General features: G+C 43.7%; 1 protein-coding gene across 2 annotated transcripts; it reads left to right on the plus strand.

The window, feature by feature from the left end:
• The first annotated feature begins 4,615 nt into the window (after positions 1-4,615).
• Positions 4,616-13,998, plus strand: LOC125529984 (villin-3). 2 transcript variants are annotated; one of them, XM_087514359.1, is made up of 23 exons: positions 4,616-4,905; positions 6,494-6,615; positions 6,921-7,020; positions 7,339-7,407; positions 7,501-7,743; positions 7,858-8,035; positions 8,119-8,251; positions 8,383-8,545; positions 8,803-8,950; positions 9,051-9,151; positions 9,325-9,480; positions 9,873-9,941; positions 10,026-10,094; positions 10,195-10,332; positions 10,474-10,602; positions 11,390-11,537; positions 11,662-11,672; positions 11,756-11,896; positions 11,989-12,114; positions 12,206-12,271; positions 12,572-12,890; positions 12,977-13,209; positions 13,300-13,998. In XM_087514359.1, exons 2-23 carry the CDS (start codon positions 6,560-6,562, stop codon positions 13,411-13,413), a joined length of 2,910 nt encoding a protein of 969 aa, XP_087370485.1. In that variant the 5' UTR covers positions 4,616-4,905; positions 6,494-6,559; the 3' UTR covers positions 13,414-13,998. The 2 variants fall into 2 exon arrangements, with proteins under 2 accessions (XP_087370485.1, XP_048550357.2); XM_048694400.2 differs by lacking the exon at positions 4,616-4,905 and adding an exon at positions 4,986-5,174.
• Positions 13,999-14,366: the final 368 nt, after the last annotated feature.

Genomic DNA, 14,366 nt, shown 5'->3' on the forward strand with positions numbered 1-14,366 from the left:
ATAACCAATGTTTTTTATTCAGAAGTAGAAATCATACTCCCTCCGATCGGAAAAAAGTGTCGTAAATAACATTAGTTCAAAGCGACATTTTTTTTTGGATAGGAGGAAGTAGTATCATATTTTTTTTGAGTTGAAGGAAGTAGTATCATTTTGGCGGAGTTGGCTCAACTCCTAGAGCTTATGGGCCAATATGCATGCCCAGTTTTCACTCGCTCGTTGCAGTAGCGAAGGCCCATTCCAACTGTACTCCCACCCCGTTTATCTTTACTGGGCCACCCAGTATAGTATATTTGTTTTCTCTTTGCATACTAAATTTGCGTCTTCTTTTTTTTTGGCAGAAAGGATCCTAAATTTGTTAATTCTCGCCTCGCCTGGAGTTGTCAATTCTCATTCATGATGCCTGATGACTCGATGCATGGTCCTATGGCGCTGGTTTCCAAATAGTCAGTAGGTTTGATTATTTGGATCGAGTACGAGCAGGAGTACGAGGGGGCACCCAGCCAACCGAGCAAAGAGCCGGCTGTCAAAATTTCTTTTTTTTTTTTGAGGGAAGGCTGTCAAAATTTCGGGTGGGCAAGTTTTGGCACCAACCGGACATACATACGTACACACTACCCAGCGCAGCAGCTGCTCGTATCCACAGGTTCAAGTGTTCAATGCGGCACGACAAGGAACGGCAGCATTTTTTTATAAAAATGAAAAACATTTTTTTTCGGAGAAAGTTTTCTTTTTCTTTTGACCAGGGATGGACATGGCCGCACGTTGGTTCGATCCAACATCCATTCGAAACACGACGGGCGTTGGTTGTTGTGGTGCGGAACCCAACGAGCCGACCCAACCCAAGCACCCGGGATTTGTTCCGCACCGGCAAGTGCAAAATCGATTCTATGCTCATCATCAGCTGAGCTCTCTGGCGGGCAGCGGCCTGTCTGTCCGTCGCTCTCGGTCGCCTCCGTGTGGGCGGTGGGCGGTGGCCGACCTATCATCTTTCTCTCTTCTAATTAGATTAGCCAACGTCTTCGGCAAAAAAAAATTTAAACTTCGGCAAAAAAATTAGATTAGCCAACGTCATGGACGCACGCACGCACGGCCTACTACTAATGAATTCCTAGCCCAGCACCACCTTTCGGCTCCGTCCGTCCCGCACCATTTTTCCTCTCCCTCTCCCTTTTTGATTGAATGAATTGATGGCCCAAACAGCTCAGCTCACCACGACGGTGCGGTGCCACTCCATCCAGCTCATCTATCTCTTTTTTGCTTTCCTTGGCAATCACAAGCCTAGCCAGCCAGCCGATCCAACCCACATCATATATCAATCAAAAGCAAGCCGACCAATTAATCAAGCCTTGTTTGTCTCAAAAAAGAAAATTAATTAATCAAGCCTTGTGGCATGTCTTCCGCAACTTTGGCTACGCCTCGGTTAGCTGGCTGCCCACCGCCCGGATGTCGAGCGGTGGCCAAGGGAGCTGCGTCAGCTCGCCACCGCACAAGCGGGCACACCATGACGACGAGGCCGGGAGCTCCGCCATTCGCCAGCCGGTGGAATGGCACCGCGTGCAGGCACGGGAGGGTGGCGACAAGCCGGCAGGTGTGGAGGGACCTCGACCGCCTCCACGAGATCCTCTGGCCGACCACCAAGCGCCTCCGCGGGGCGAAGGAGGCGGTCTCCACCGGAGAAGAAGGGGCCACCGTGCGGCTAGAGGCGGGCAAGGAAGAGTACGACTTCGCCTTCGCCTTCTCACCTCCGCGATAGAGTTTCACCTCCATGTTAACAAGGATGAGTAGTTACATTAGGTTTTAAATCTAGTATGCTTCAAGTTTGTGATGAACTATGTTTAAATTGCGAAGAAGTATGGTGGCCGGAACCATTATATTTAAATTATGCAATATGCTTTACAAGATATGTTCTGTCGTGCCGCACGCGATAGCGCAAAATCGATTTACAGTATCTCGTAAATGAACTTTGTACTACCGCGGTTTAGCAAATCTGCTAGAGATGTTCTAAGCAACATCCTTTCATTGTGTCCCCTTTCTCTCTTCTATGAATAATGGAAAGGGCAACAAGGGGTTATGGCATCTCCAACGGCGACCCCAAATCGGACACCGGATACGTTCGCGGACCGTCAAACAGTGATACAGGAGCACACCATCCAACCCTGCCCCGCAAACGTCCGTCTCTTTTTTCTAAAACCCGCAAGCTCGAAATAATGGCATATCAAATCGTAGTTGAGCTAAACATGCTCAAATGCATCAGTAATTCTAATTTAAATATTACAACCCAACAGAGTTTTCACACCAGAGTAGTTCAAACTTGAATTCAACTAGCACATATGTACTAGTTGTCTCCTTAAGTCGTCAACAGATGTTCAATCAAATCTTACTTTAGATCATCTACAGCCAGATGCCTCAAACCATCCCTCATGCGCCCGCGAACGCGCCCGGTCAATGACCGGATAGGAGAGAAGGAAAAACGTGACCCAACCAGACCCCTCATATCATCCCTATACACCCGGACTGTCCGTGAACCCTCATATCCATCTCAAATATGGGGAGGATATGAGGGCTCGCAGACGCGCCGAGGCGTTCCTCCACATAGGACGCGGCCCCACCGGACTACATTTTCTCTTTATTTATCCATTCTTTTATTCTCTCTCTTCATCTTCACTAATCACGTGCAATTTGATCAGACATATGAGAAAAAAATGAGGAATGTGGCTGCGCGGACGGATAAATAGGGGCTCAAAACGGAGGCGTTTAAGGGGTCATATTTGCTATGTCCGGCTGTAGATGCTCTTAGTAGCTCGATGCCGAATTTGTTGATGCATTTGAACAAACTCATCAAACATGGCCAGATTATGCTCTGAAAGTTCAATAGGATCAACCATGTTCTCAAATTCAAGAGTTGCGACAACATCATCACCCTCATGTTCCATGGTCATTTTGTGCATGATCATACAATATGTCATCATCCCCCATGTTGGCAAAAATTGTCAGCAAATAAAGCATCAGGGCAAAGTAGTCGTCCATCAGCGCCGGATGGTAGCGTGCCTTCCTCCGGTTGAGCACTCAACGGCCCTTGATCGACCCATTGAAATTGAGAACATGTTTTTTCGCACGCCCCGCGTCTGCAAGGAGCGCCTGCATCATCGTTGTGTCATTCGCCTGATCCTCCTTGTCGGATGACTCAATGAAGTGTTTGTATATGTACTCCATATTCAAATCCATTGCTTCAAAGAATAAGGGACAAAAAAATTAGCACATGCATTTCACCAAACACTTTTGTCGGGCATTGTGAGTATCGTAGAGGCGGATGGTACCTGCGCGATGGACGGAGGAGAGGTGTGGTCCGGCAGTGGAGGAAAAGCAGTGTGGGAGCTGGGTGTTGCGATGGAGGTCGCCAAGCTCTGGGACGGGTTTGGCAGGCGGCTTGGGAGGTGTAGCGGCGACGTCAGCGAGAGAGAAAACAGATGCAAAAAAGAGCGAAAGATGAAGACGTGGGGCCCGGGAGGGGTTTTGGGTGGGCCGAGGGTGTCGGAGTCCTAGTGTCTGTAGTTCGGACTCCCTCAAAGCCCCATAGTTTAATTTCGGTTTGCGGGAAAAAGGTCGTCTAGACGGGCCAGCAGACGGATACAGGGCCACGCGGAATAGTAAAACACGTCCGGACCATGTCCGCTTTGGAGATGCCCTTATATATCTCTTCAAGGTGTTAGCTCTACAATGTAATTATAAACCCACCTATCATGGGTAATCCTTACATGAATGAAAAATGTCGCTGGAGATTTCATAGCGCATTTGAAATATTTGTTTACGAAATAATAATAGCAGAGACAATGGATCAAGTTGAAACTGATCCAATTTAACACCACACCTATGCCGAAGGAAGGCGGCTGTGAATGGTGTTTTTTTGCTTTTCATTATTTTGACGGATAGGTACCGCTACAAAATTTTCAATGGTTACCAAACAAGATTAGACTAGATTTCACGCCATTAACACATAGTTGCGGAATTGATGCCCACTCAATGCCGCGTCCAAGTGTTCAGTCGTCAGGAGCCCAACCGTCCTTCATGTGTGAGCAATCTTGTCCATAAATTTTGACACCAGCGGTGGTGCTAGCTTTAAATTGCTTCCTTGGTCTTACTAACTGCACAACAACGAACCGCAAAAGCACTAGTTGTCGGCGTGGTTTGGCTCCATACTAGCCACGCGTGTAATGGATGGCCGCATACTTGCCGATGCACGTCGATGGTTATAGTGTTTCTGCGCCATGCCAGCGGCATCGTCGTGCGGATAGCACCACACATCGGCCGGCAATCGCCATCGTTGTTCTCACGCCGGACCAACCGTCTCTGACGCTATGTCACGCGAACGGTTGTCTGGGGGGTCACGCTAACTAACATGGTAGCACGTGCCGCCGGAAGGCGGATCCGAACAATTTTAACCAAATTGGTGAAGCCTTTTTGTGTTATGAAAAATATACCTTCTCCCCTCACTTCCAAAATTCCAACAACCCCTTTTCTTTCACTTTGGCAAAGCCCTTTTCCACCAACTCCTCCTTCTATTCCACACACTCACACGCCGCGGCCGTCTGATTCCATTATTTGTTTTCTTCCTAAAACCACATTACAGCGCAGAGCCCCAGACAATTCCAACCCCAACCCCCTGTCCTTGCCACCTCCTCGTCGTCCTCCCCCGTCCTCCTCCGTAGTGGCGAGCACGCCTCCGCCTCGCCTCGCCTCCGCACGCCCCAGTAACTCGCCACCCCCTCCCCCTCCCTGCCCATGGGCGGATGATTGACGGGGTAAACCCGGCCCGAGCCCGACCGACCAAGCGCAACCGCCAGCGGCGGTCAGCGACAGCAACCGCAGCTCCGCACCACGATTCGACCACGACCGGCCCCTCCCCAGGTGCGTGCGTGCGACCAAATCCGAGCCTCCCGCGAGCTCATCCCCCCTCTCCCTTTTTTTTTATTTTATATACTCGGGCCGGAATGGGGTGGGAGATTTGTTTTGTTTAGCGCCGGGTGCGGGGTGGGGCTTGTTCAGCCAGCTCGCCTGCTCGATCTCTCGCCGCGCCGGCCGTTGCGGGTGTGGGGTGCGGGTGCTGTTTGCTGCTGCTGCGCTGCCGGCCGATCTGGGCCGCCATGGCCGCCGCCGCGCCGGGGTCCGCCAGTAAGGTATGTACGCCTCTGTCTGTCCGCGTGTACGGGCGGCGATCCCCTCCCGTGATTTGCCGTGTCAACGAGGTCGGGGTCCGGCCTGATCTGCCACCACCGACCCGCTCTGAATCTCTCCCCCCTCTCTGCTAGTCCACCGCCGCCTCCTCGCCGTTGCTGTCCCCTCTTCCTCGTCGCGGCGCCGCGTTCCTGCTCTGCTGCCCGCAATGGCCTAGGCTGTACTCTGTTAAACCCCATCGGCCTGGATCCATCTCTCGATCCGCAGTTTCCGGGTCCAGATCCGCCGCTCCTGTTCCTCTGCCGTGCAGATTCCGCTCATTAACCGCCACTCCTCACATGGTTTGCCCGTCAGGAACTCAGGACCGCGCCCGGAACAGAGATGGTTCCGTCAGGAGGATTCTGTGCTAAGGAGCTTCTACAGGATCCTCGTGGCTGGCTTTTGTATTTACTATACTGAGATTGACGTGGATGGATTGCTTGTCAGATCCTAGGATGCCATGCCTGGTAGTGACTTGAATTTTGCCTTGGAGTTGGTGCAAACGGCGACAGATTGCTTCGTTTGACTTTTCTTCGCTGCGTTGATGAAATTTGGCATCTGGAATGGGCATACTTTCTGGCTTCAGCACAAGGATATCCACAGCCTGGCGGGGCGACGATTAGGCGGATTGAAGCAGCTTCATTGAACACCGGAGATGCGTTCACAGCTTGCCTGTGTTACAGACACATTGCAAAGGATGCCCACTTCTGTCCGGAATAATTCAGTGAATTTTAGCAATTGGATATGAGCATCTCTTAGTGTATGCTTGAAGTCGGTTGACATTGGATCTTATTGTACAGTACCTACACGATCTCAGGAGATGTAGCTTGTTGTTGGAGCTGCAATGCATTGGAGCTGACCTGAAGCTTAGCAATTGCCAACTCTTGTTGTTGGAGCTACAATGTATTGGAGCTGGCCTGATGTTTAGCAATTGCCAAACGTTCCAAGGATGTTCTTCTTGTCTGCTGCCCGCTTGCCCCTATTATCTCAAGCTTTTGGTGTTGTGTTTCTCTCGGTTAACTTTTTGAGTAGGAAACAATTGTATGCTTTTCTATTCATCTGTTGTTTGACTCATCTGTGTTTTTACTAGCTATCACTAAAGTAGTGATCTAAATGCTCTTATATTTCTTTAAAGAAGGATTAATATATATATATAAATGTAGTTTACACTCTTATGGATATTCTTCTTCCAGATTTTATAAATGGGCTTGCCCTGAGCTGCAAATCTTGTGTTGTTGCAAATGGAATTTCAATCAAGTTATTTATGAATTTCTGTTTTCAGCACACCTTCTCTTCGCTCTTGAAGCAAAAGCCAGGAAGGACTAGTCCGCCGAGATCCAGGGGTACTATGGCGATTTCAATGAGGGATGTAGATCCTGCCTTTCAAGGGGCTGGTCAAAAAGAGTATCCTTCAGTTGCCTATTTCGCTACCGGCTTACATTGTCATTTTCACTTATCTTTACCATATTGTTCTATCCTACGAATGTTATATATCTCCATCTATCATTACTGTCATGCACAATAGTTTTAAATTACCGATGCATACCCAGTAGGGAATGTTTAGTACACATAGGTCAGCTTCATGTTTGATGAATGGAAGTCTGCGAGAAAACATTGCACTGGAAGTACGTGAATATGTTAGGTCAACATTGTGTTGAAATTGCTTACATATAGGTTGTCCCTGCATAGTTATTCTTAACAGCCCTCAGTGGACTGGAAATATGGCGGATTGAGAAGTTGCAAGCCGTTCCTGTTCCCAGAGAATCACATGGAAATTTTTTTGCAGGAGATTCCTACATAATACTAAAGGTACTACCACTCCTTCTCAAATTATAGGCGTGCCCAAGTCCATGATTAGTTCTGTTGTGCAGAGCTGTTTGATGTCAGCAATTCAACTGGTCTCATCCCTTCATTTTTATAAACTTGTAACCTTACTAAATATCGATTTATCCTGCATCTTTTCTTGCCATAATGATGTGATCCTTTATACTTGAAGGAATTATTTCCCTTTTATTTTTATTTATTTCTGCATATTATGTATGCAACATAATAATGTTGATGCTAATGTCATCACCGTAATAATGTTGATTAAGACTAATAATTATTTTGTCATTGTCACTGGAACAGACAACTGCCCGTAAAAATGGTTCTTTTCAGCATGATATCCATTATTGGCTTGGTAAAGATACCAGTCAGGTATGCTATTACATTTTAAGCTTTCATCCTTTTTGTCGATACCCTAGCTAATGAAATAGCAAACTTATTTGTTGCATTTTAATTAATGAACAGGATGAATCTGGTACAGCTGCAATCAAGACTGTGGAATTGGATGTTGCTCTTGGCGGACGTGGTGTTCAATACCGTGAAGTACAGGGAAATGAGACTGAGAAATTTCTTTCCTACTTTAAACCCTGTATTATACCAGAGGAAGGTGGAATTGCATCTGGTTTCAGGCACACTGAAATCAATGAACGGGAGCATGTAACACGATTATTTGTCTGCAGAGGAAAGCATACAGTCCATGTCAAAGAGGTGGATACTTTTTTCTGTGTTCCCTGTAGTTTTTTTCTGAATGTATTTGTCACTCTGTTCTTTCATGGTGATGACTACCAAATATGTATGTCACATTGCGCTTTTCCTCAACAGGTTCCTTTTGCAAGATCATCACTCAACCATGATGACATATTTATTTTAGATACAAAGTCCAAGATATTCCAATTCAATGGATCGAATTCTAGTATTCAAGAGAGGGCTAAAGCCCTTGAGGTTGTGCAATATCTCAAAGACACCAACCATGAAGGAAAATGTGATGTAGCTGCAGTTGGTAAGTTCACTCTTCAGAAAACACTTCTTAAATGGACAAAGTAATTTTCTTCTTCCAGGATTATAATTTACTCTTTCAAACAGAGGATGGAAAGTTGATGGCAGACGCTGATGCTGGTGAATTCTGGGGTCTCTTTGGGGGATTTGCTCCCCTTCCCCGAAAGACCTTTTCTGAGCCTAATGGAAAAGATACTGCTTTCCCTCCAAAGCTGCTCTGGTAATATATCACTGGAAATAAATCCCAGAAATTTCATTTCTAATACCCAATGCACTCTCTTCTAAACATGTGGTTCTGTTGTGTATCTGTTTTCCCTTCTGATACAATATTCCATTCTTTGATATTTTCAGGGTCAACAAGGGCCAAACAGTTTCTGTGGATTATGAAGTTCTAACAAAAGCGCTGCTAGATTCAACAAAATGCTACATTCTAGATTGCGGATCTGAAATTTATGTCTGGATGGGTAGAGAAACAGCGCTTGAAGATCGGAAACAAGCAGGATTGGCAGCTGAGGTAAGATTTTCTCCTTTCTGCTTCTGAACAGGACGAATTTGATGGTTGCTGATAATTTACAAGCTCAAATTAATGTCATGCCATACATTATTCAGAAATTCTGGTTCATAGCCATATTAATTGGTTACCACAACTTAAGAAAAGATAGACATGCCATCACTATGCTGATGTACCAAACATTTTGTTTCTGGAACTGTGGCGGCGTATTGCTTTGGTTAGGCCCATTTTTCCATGATGGTGTATTGTCACTTCTGTAGGAATTACTTCGTGAAGGAGATCGACCAAAATCTCACATTATTCGTCTCATGGAAGGATTTGAGACGGTTATATTCCGATCAAAGTTTAATAAATGGCCCAAGAAAGCTGAGGCAGTTGTGTCAGATGAGAGCAGAGGAAAAGTTGCAGGTTAGCATTGATGGTTATTTTTGTTATTAGTCACGGTTATTATTGTTTATTTTCCTTTATCACTATTAAAACTTGTTGACACATCAATTTCCTTTTGTAGCCCTTCTTAAACGCCAAGGATTTAATGTTAAGGCTGTAGCAAAATCTGCTCCTGTGAAGGAAGAGCCTCTACCTCAGATTGACTGCACAGGGAACTTGCAGGTCAGTTGAATTTCCTTTTTTGCTAATGGTTTTGTGACCAGACCTAAAACAGTTATTGCTGTCGCATTCTTGTTTGTTGGAATGTTGTGAGAAAAACACTTGTACCATGGAACAAGATTGTTGCTAAAATTCCATTTCGACATACATAATCTGAAGTTGAGTAAGTCTTACAGGTTTGGCGCGTAAATGACAGTGAAAAGACTTTTCTTTCATTCTCTGAGCAATGCAAATTCTACAGTGGAGATTGCTATATCTTCCAATATAGCTACCCTGGTGATGATGGGGAGGAATGTCTTATTGGTACTTGGTTTGGAAAAAAGAGTATTGAGGTAATCTTTAACATTTACTATCTTTTGTAGTAGCATGTTAGCATGTTCCTGAAACAGTAATGCTTAACAGTCATCCAAATGTACTGGATAGATGACTGATTAAGAGGAATCAGTGAATATTGAGTTATCTTGCCTCCCGGGTTTGTTTTCTCTTTGTACAGTAGAGTATAATCTACTAGATTTATGACAGCAATCACTGTCCTTTGCGAATTTGGAATTTTCGCCATGCTGTGCAAACCACTACTATATCAACGATGCCTTCGTGCTATTTTAAGTGCAAATGTATTTAGCATTCTTTTGTATTGAGAATATGGGGGTGCCGCATTTGTATTCTCAAGCTCTCAAGCTGGTGAATAATTATCTAAACACATGTTTTGTTTTGGTGAGGACAGGAGGAGAGGGCTGCAGCCACTTCACTTGCTAATAAGATGGTTGAGTCTCTAAAATTCCAGGCAGTTCTGGTAAATAAAAATCAGCTTTGTTTGAGACTCAAATATCCGTAAAATCTTGCTTGACTCTCAATCTCAATAATCTGGTTATCACAGGTTCGCCTTTATGAAGGAAAGGAGCCCATTGAGTTTTTCCCAATATTTCAGAATCTGGTTATATTCAAGGTCAGCCTTCACTAATTTGTTTGGTTAAGCTTCACTGTCCTACTTTTGTCAAGACACCTTTCTGCTGCAGACCTTTACTTTTTTTTTTTGGAAAAACCAGGGTGGTGCTAGTACTGGGTATAAGAAGTTTGTCTCAGAAAATGGCATTCAGGATGATACATATTCAGAAAATGGGGTTGCACTTTTCCGGGTTCAAGGTTCAGGACCAGATAATATGCAAGCAATTCAAGTTGATGCGGTACTTTCTGTTTCGGTCTATCTTCACTGCACAGGGCATTATGTTTATGCTATGACCACTTCTTTTTGTAACTAATGCTATGACCACTTCTTTTAGCCCGTATTCGTACATGTTTAACTATGATATGGCTTTTCTTACCAGGTGGCACCATCCCTGAACTCTTCGTACTGTTACATACTGCATGATGGAGATACGGTATTTACATGGATTGGGAACCTAAGCTCGTCAATGGACCAAGAGCTCGCTGAGAGGCAACTAGATGTGATCAAGGTATGACTTATGGGAAATGCCCTTCAATATAATCATTTCATGCAAATGCATTTGATCGTTCATGTAGCTGTTGCCACATCAACTTGATCGACTTATATTCAATATGACAGTTTTTTGTTTGTCAACCGTACATAACTTAAGTGTTCATGATCATCAGTGCGATTAAACATTTTTTAAAATAATATGGATACTATAGTCACTAAAATCCATCATGTCATGTTAAAATTATTCATATTTTCTTGTTTCTTTGGTACATGACTATCTTGTACTCCCAGCGTATTAGATTTGTCAAAAGTCAAACTTTGTAAAGTTTGAACAAATTTATATTAAAAAATATCAACGTCTACAATACCAAATAAATATAATATGAAAAATATGTTTCATAATGGATATAATTATATATATTTTGTATTGTGAATGTTAATAATATTTTGTGTAAACTTGGTCAAACTTTGGAGTTTGAATTCAGACAAACCTAATATGCAGCGTAAAAAGAACGGAGTGAGTACAGTGTGATTTACATATTCATGAAACATAAATTATGTTTCCTGATTTTGCTGGTGCTTTTTCCACAATTTTCATGTAGTTATTGCAGTAAATATTCGCCATCTGACATGTGCTTCCTAGTCATATCTGGCCAACTTCAGTATCACCTTAAATGCATGTTGTTGTGGTAATGTATGTTTGTACTTTATGCTAGCATGGTTTCAGTTCTGATTGCTCTACACTATCAATATACGAAAACTTCGATTATTCCCATCCTTCTCATCCAATATATTATGTGCAGCCAAATCTCCAATCCAGAATGCTCAAGGAAGGATCAGAATATGATCAGTTCTGGAAGATACTTGGAATAAAATCCGAGTACTCCAGCCAGAAGATTGCAAGAGATCCAGAAAGTGACGCTCATTTATTTTGTTGTACTTTTTTGAAAGGTAAGAAAGCGTTTATAAAATTTCTCGCATCCATTTGTCTTCATTATCATTCAGTATGTAATGTGCTTATCTGTGTTTTCCTTTTGAATTGGTATTCTCTGTGGCGTACATTGGGCTAATGAAGGGGTGCTTAAGGTGAGCAATTCTAAAGTTCATATGTACTTTGACTAAAATAAGATAATGTGATGAAATTTAATGGCAGTCGCCTGATATTGCAGGTTAGAGAGATATTCAACTTCACACAAGATGATATGATGACAGAGGACATATTTATTTTGGACTGTCATTCATGTGTATTTATATGGGTTGGACAAAATGTGGACACAAAAATACGTGCACAAGCTTTGAGCATTGGAGAGGTACGTTATAATTTCATGGTTCTCTGTGTGGAGAAAGCAAATTTCCTTTTTTTTAGTTTATGTTGGATTCATAAAACTTACTTTTCTGCCAGAAATTTCTAGAACTTGACATTCCAATGGAAAACTTGTCACGAGAAACACCACTTTATGTCATCAATGAAGGAAGTGAGCCCCAATTTTTCACCAGGTTCTTCACTTGGGATTCTGCAAAAACAGCCGTAAGCCTTTTCCTTGTAGGTTTGTGTGTTTTCTCTTCCATGTAACTTCAGGAGCTAACCTCATTGTGTTTTGTCTTATAAATTGTCTCAGATGCATGGCAACTCATTTGAAAGGAGGCTGTCTATATTGAAGGATGGAATAAAACCAAGAAGAGATGTAAGATTCTGTACCTTCTGATTTTTTTAACCTCCTAAAGTGTCTCTCAACCTGGTAAGTTAGATGGTTGTGAACAAAGGCTAGCTTGACTGCATCTGCATGTCCAGCATAGCTATTATATATTTCTCCAGTTATTGCAGCATTCCCCATCACGTTTAATGGACACTTTGTATTGTGTATAAACATACTAGGTGACTGATTGGCCTTATCAGGTGGCAAATGCATGCATTTTCATCAGCTCAATAGCCAAATATTTTTTTCTCTTAGAGTAAGGTTAACTCTTGGTTATATAATTTGCAGAAACCTAAAAGAAGAACAACAACATCATCGCACACTGGAAGATCAAGTGTGCCTGATAAATCTCAGCGGAGAAGTACGTCTTTCAGCCCCGATCGTGTGAGAGTTAGAGGAAGGTCACCGGCATTCAATGCATTGGCTGCAACCTTTGAGAATTCAAATGCCCGAAATCTATCAACCCCTCCACCAGTTGCAAGAAAATCATTTTCGAAGTCTTCCTCCCCTGATCCTGTAAAGCCACCCCAGAGAGCTGCCTCGATCGCCGCAATGTCTGCTTCTTTCGAGCGGCCTAGACAAACTCTGATACCAAAGTCAATTAAAGGTACGCTAACATCCTCAGCTAGTAGTAGATACATTTCTGCGTCGCAAGCACAATTCTCTTACCTGCTATGTTTTTTTGATGTCAAGCGAGTCCTGAGGTAAAGAAACCACAATCTGAAGCAAGCAAACCTAAGCCAGAGGAAGACGCCAAAGAAAGTACCCCTGCTGTGAAGGATGGGCAAACTGTGACTCCGACAATACAGGAAGATGTAAAGGAGGATCAGCCCGAAGACGAGGAAGGGCTTCCTACATATCCGTATGATCGCTTGAGGACATCTTCAAGCAATCCTGTCACAGACATTGATAGTACCAGGCGTGAGGTACGCTGCTGCTGCTCTTCTGACTGAATCATCTAATCCTCATCCAAACCTAACAGTCTAACACTAGTACACTGGCACATTGCACTGCAGACGTATCTATCTTCGGCAGAGTTCAGGGAGAAGTTTGGCATGACAAAGGAGGCTTTTGCAAAGCTACCAAAGTGGAAGCAGAATAGGCTCAAGATCGCACTCCAGCTCTTTTAAAGTCTTCTGCTGTCAAATATGCAGCAGTTAATGTCTGCTTGGTGAAAGTAAGGACGGCGAGATTGTTTTTCAAAGGCAAATCTCAAACACGAAGATCTCTCTCGCACATGTCGTAATGTTAAGAAGAGACATCGGTAAGTGTAAGCCTATCTGGGTCAAGGGGACCCTTCGTAGGCGTCGGAGGGGCTGGAGCAGTGAGTTTTGAGCTGCCCATGCCCTGGAATTGTGTGTTGTCCACTGACGAATTCTCCATGTCGTGTGTCGGGTCACTGCATTGGTGGTCCGGTCACACACCCTAATTCTTTCCTTTCCAAGGTCACCGATTTGGTTGTGAGCTTGCAATGCTTTTTCCTCGCCCTCTTTGAAACCTCACCATTTGTTTCATTCTTTCATGCTGTGTATGGTTTCCTGACACAAATAATTATGTTACATATATGGTGTAAGAAGTTAGGTGATGGGATGGGTCGGGATGAACGCCCCTTATGTTGGAAAATCCAGGCGATGTACGGGAGACGGGCGTCTTGCCCTTGGAATTTGATCTTTTAATTGGTAATTAGTTATTCATGCGTGCAAATTTTGTCTTTATGATTCCTGCGTGCAAATTTTCTTATCAGATTCTGTGGTTTATACTGTAAGACGTGGACAGCGGCAAAAAATATATTACTCCATCTGATCGATATTACTTCCATACTAAATAAAGTTGTACTAAAGCAGTGGCAAATCATATGAAGGGAATATTAATAAGAAAAAATAGTCCCAGACAAGCTGAGCGCCGTCCTGGGGGCTCCTATACGGCACATACCGCGCTGCGAACGAAGCCAGCCGGGTTTTTTTAATCTTCTTTTTCTTTTGTTTTTCCCTTTTCTAAAATAATTTTGGATATTAAGAAGTTCTAAATTTCAGAAAAAGTTGCTAATTTTGAATAAAGCAAACAATATTTCAAAACAATATTT

Source organism: Triticum urartu, chromosome 3A (genome assembly GCF_056163025.1).
Source record: "Triticum urartu cultivar PI428250 chromosome 3A, HENAU_Tu73, whole genome shotgun sequence".
Taxonomy (NCBI): Eukaryota; Viridiplantae; Streptophyta; class Magnoliopsida; order Poales; family Poaceae; genus Triticum; species Triticum urartu.

Bases quoted from the DNA above. Each gene is read 5' to 3' on its own strand.
- LOC125529984 (XM_048694400.2), top strand. From the start codon at position 5,142: ATGGCCGCCGCCGCGCCGGGGTCCGCCAGTAAG. The intron at 9,152-9,324 runs GTCAGTTGAATT...TAAGTCTTACAG, and splicing joins ACTGCACAGGGAACTTGCAG to GTTTGGCGCGTAAATGACAG. The intron at 13,210-13,299 runs GTACGCTGCTGC...ATTGCACTGCAG, and splicing joins TTGATAGTACCAGGCGTGAG to ACGTATCTATCTTCGGCAGA.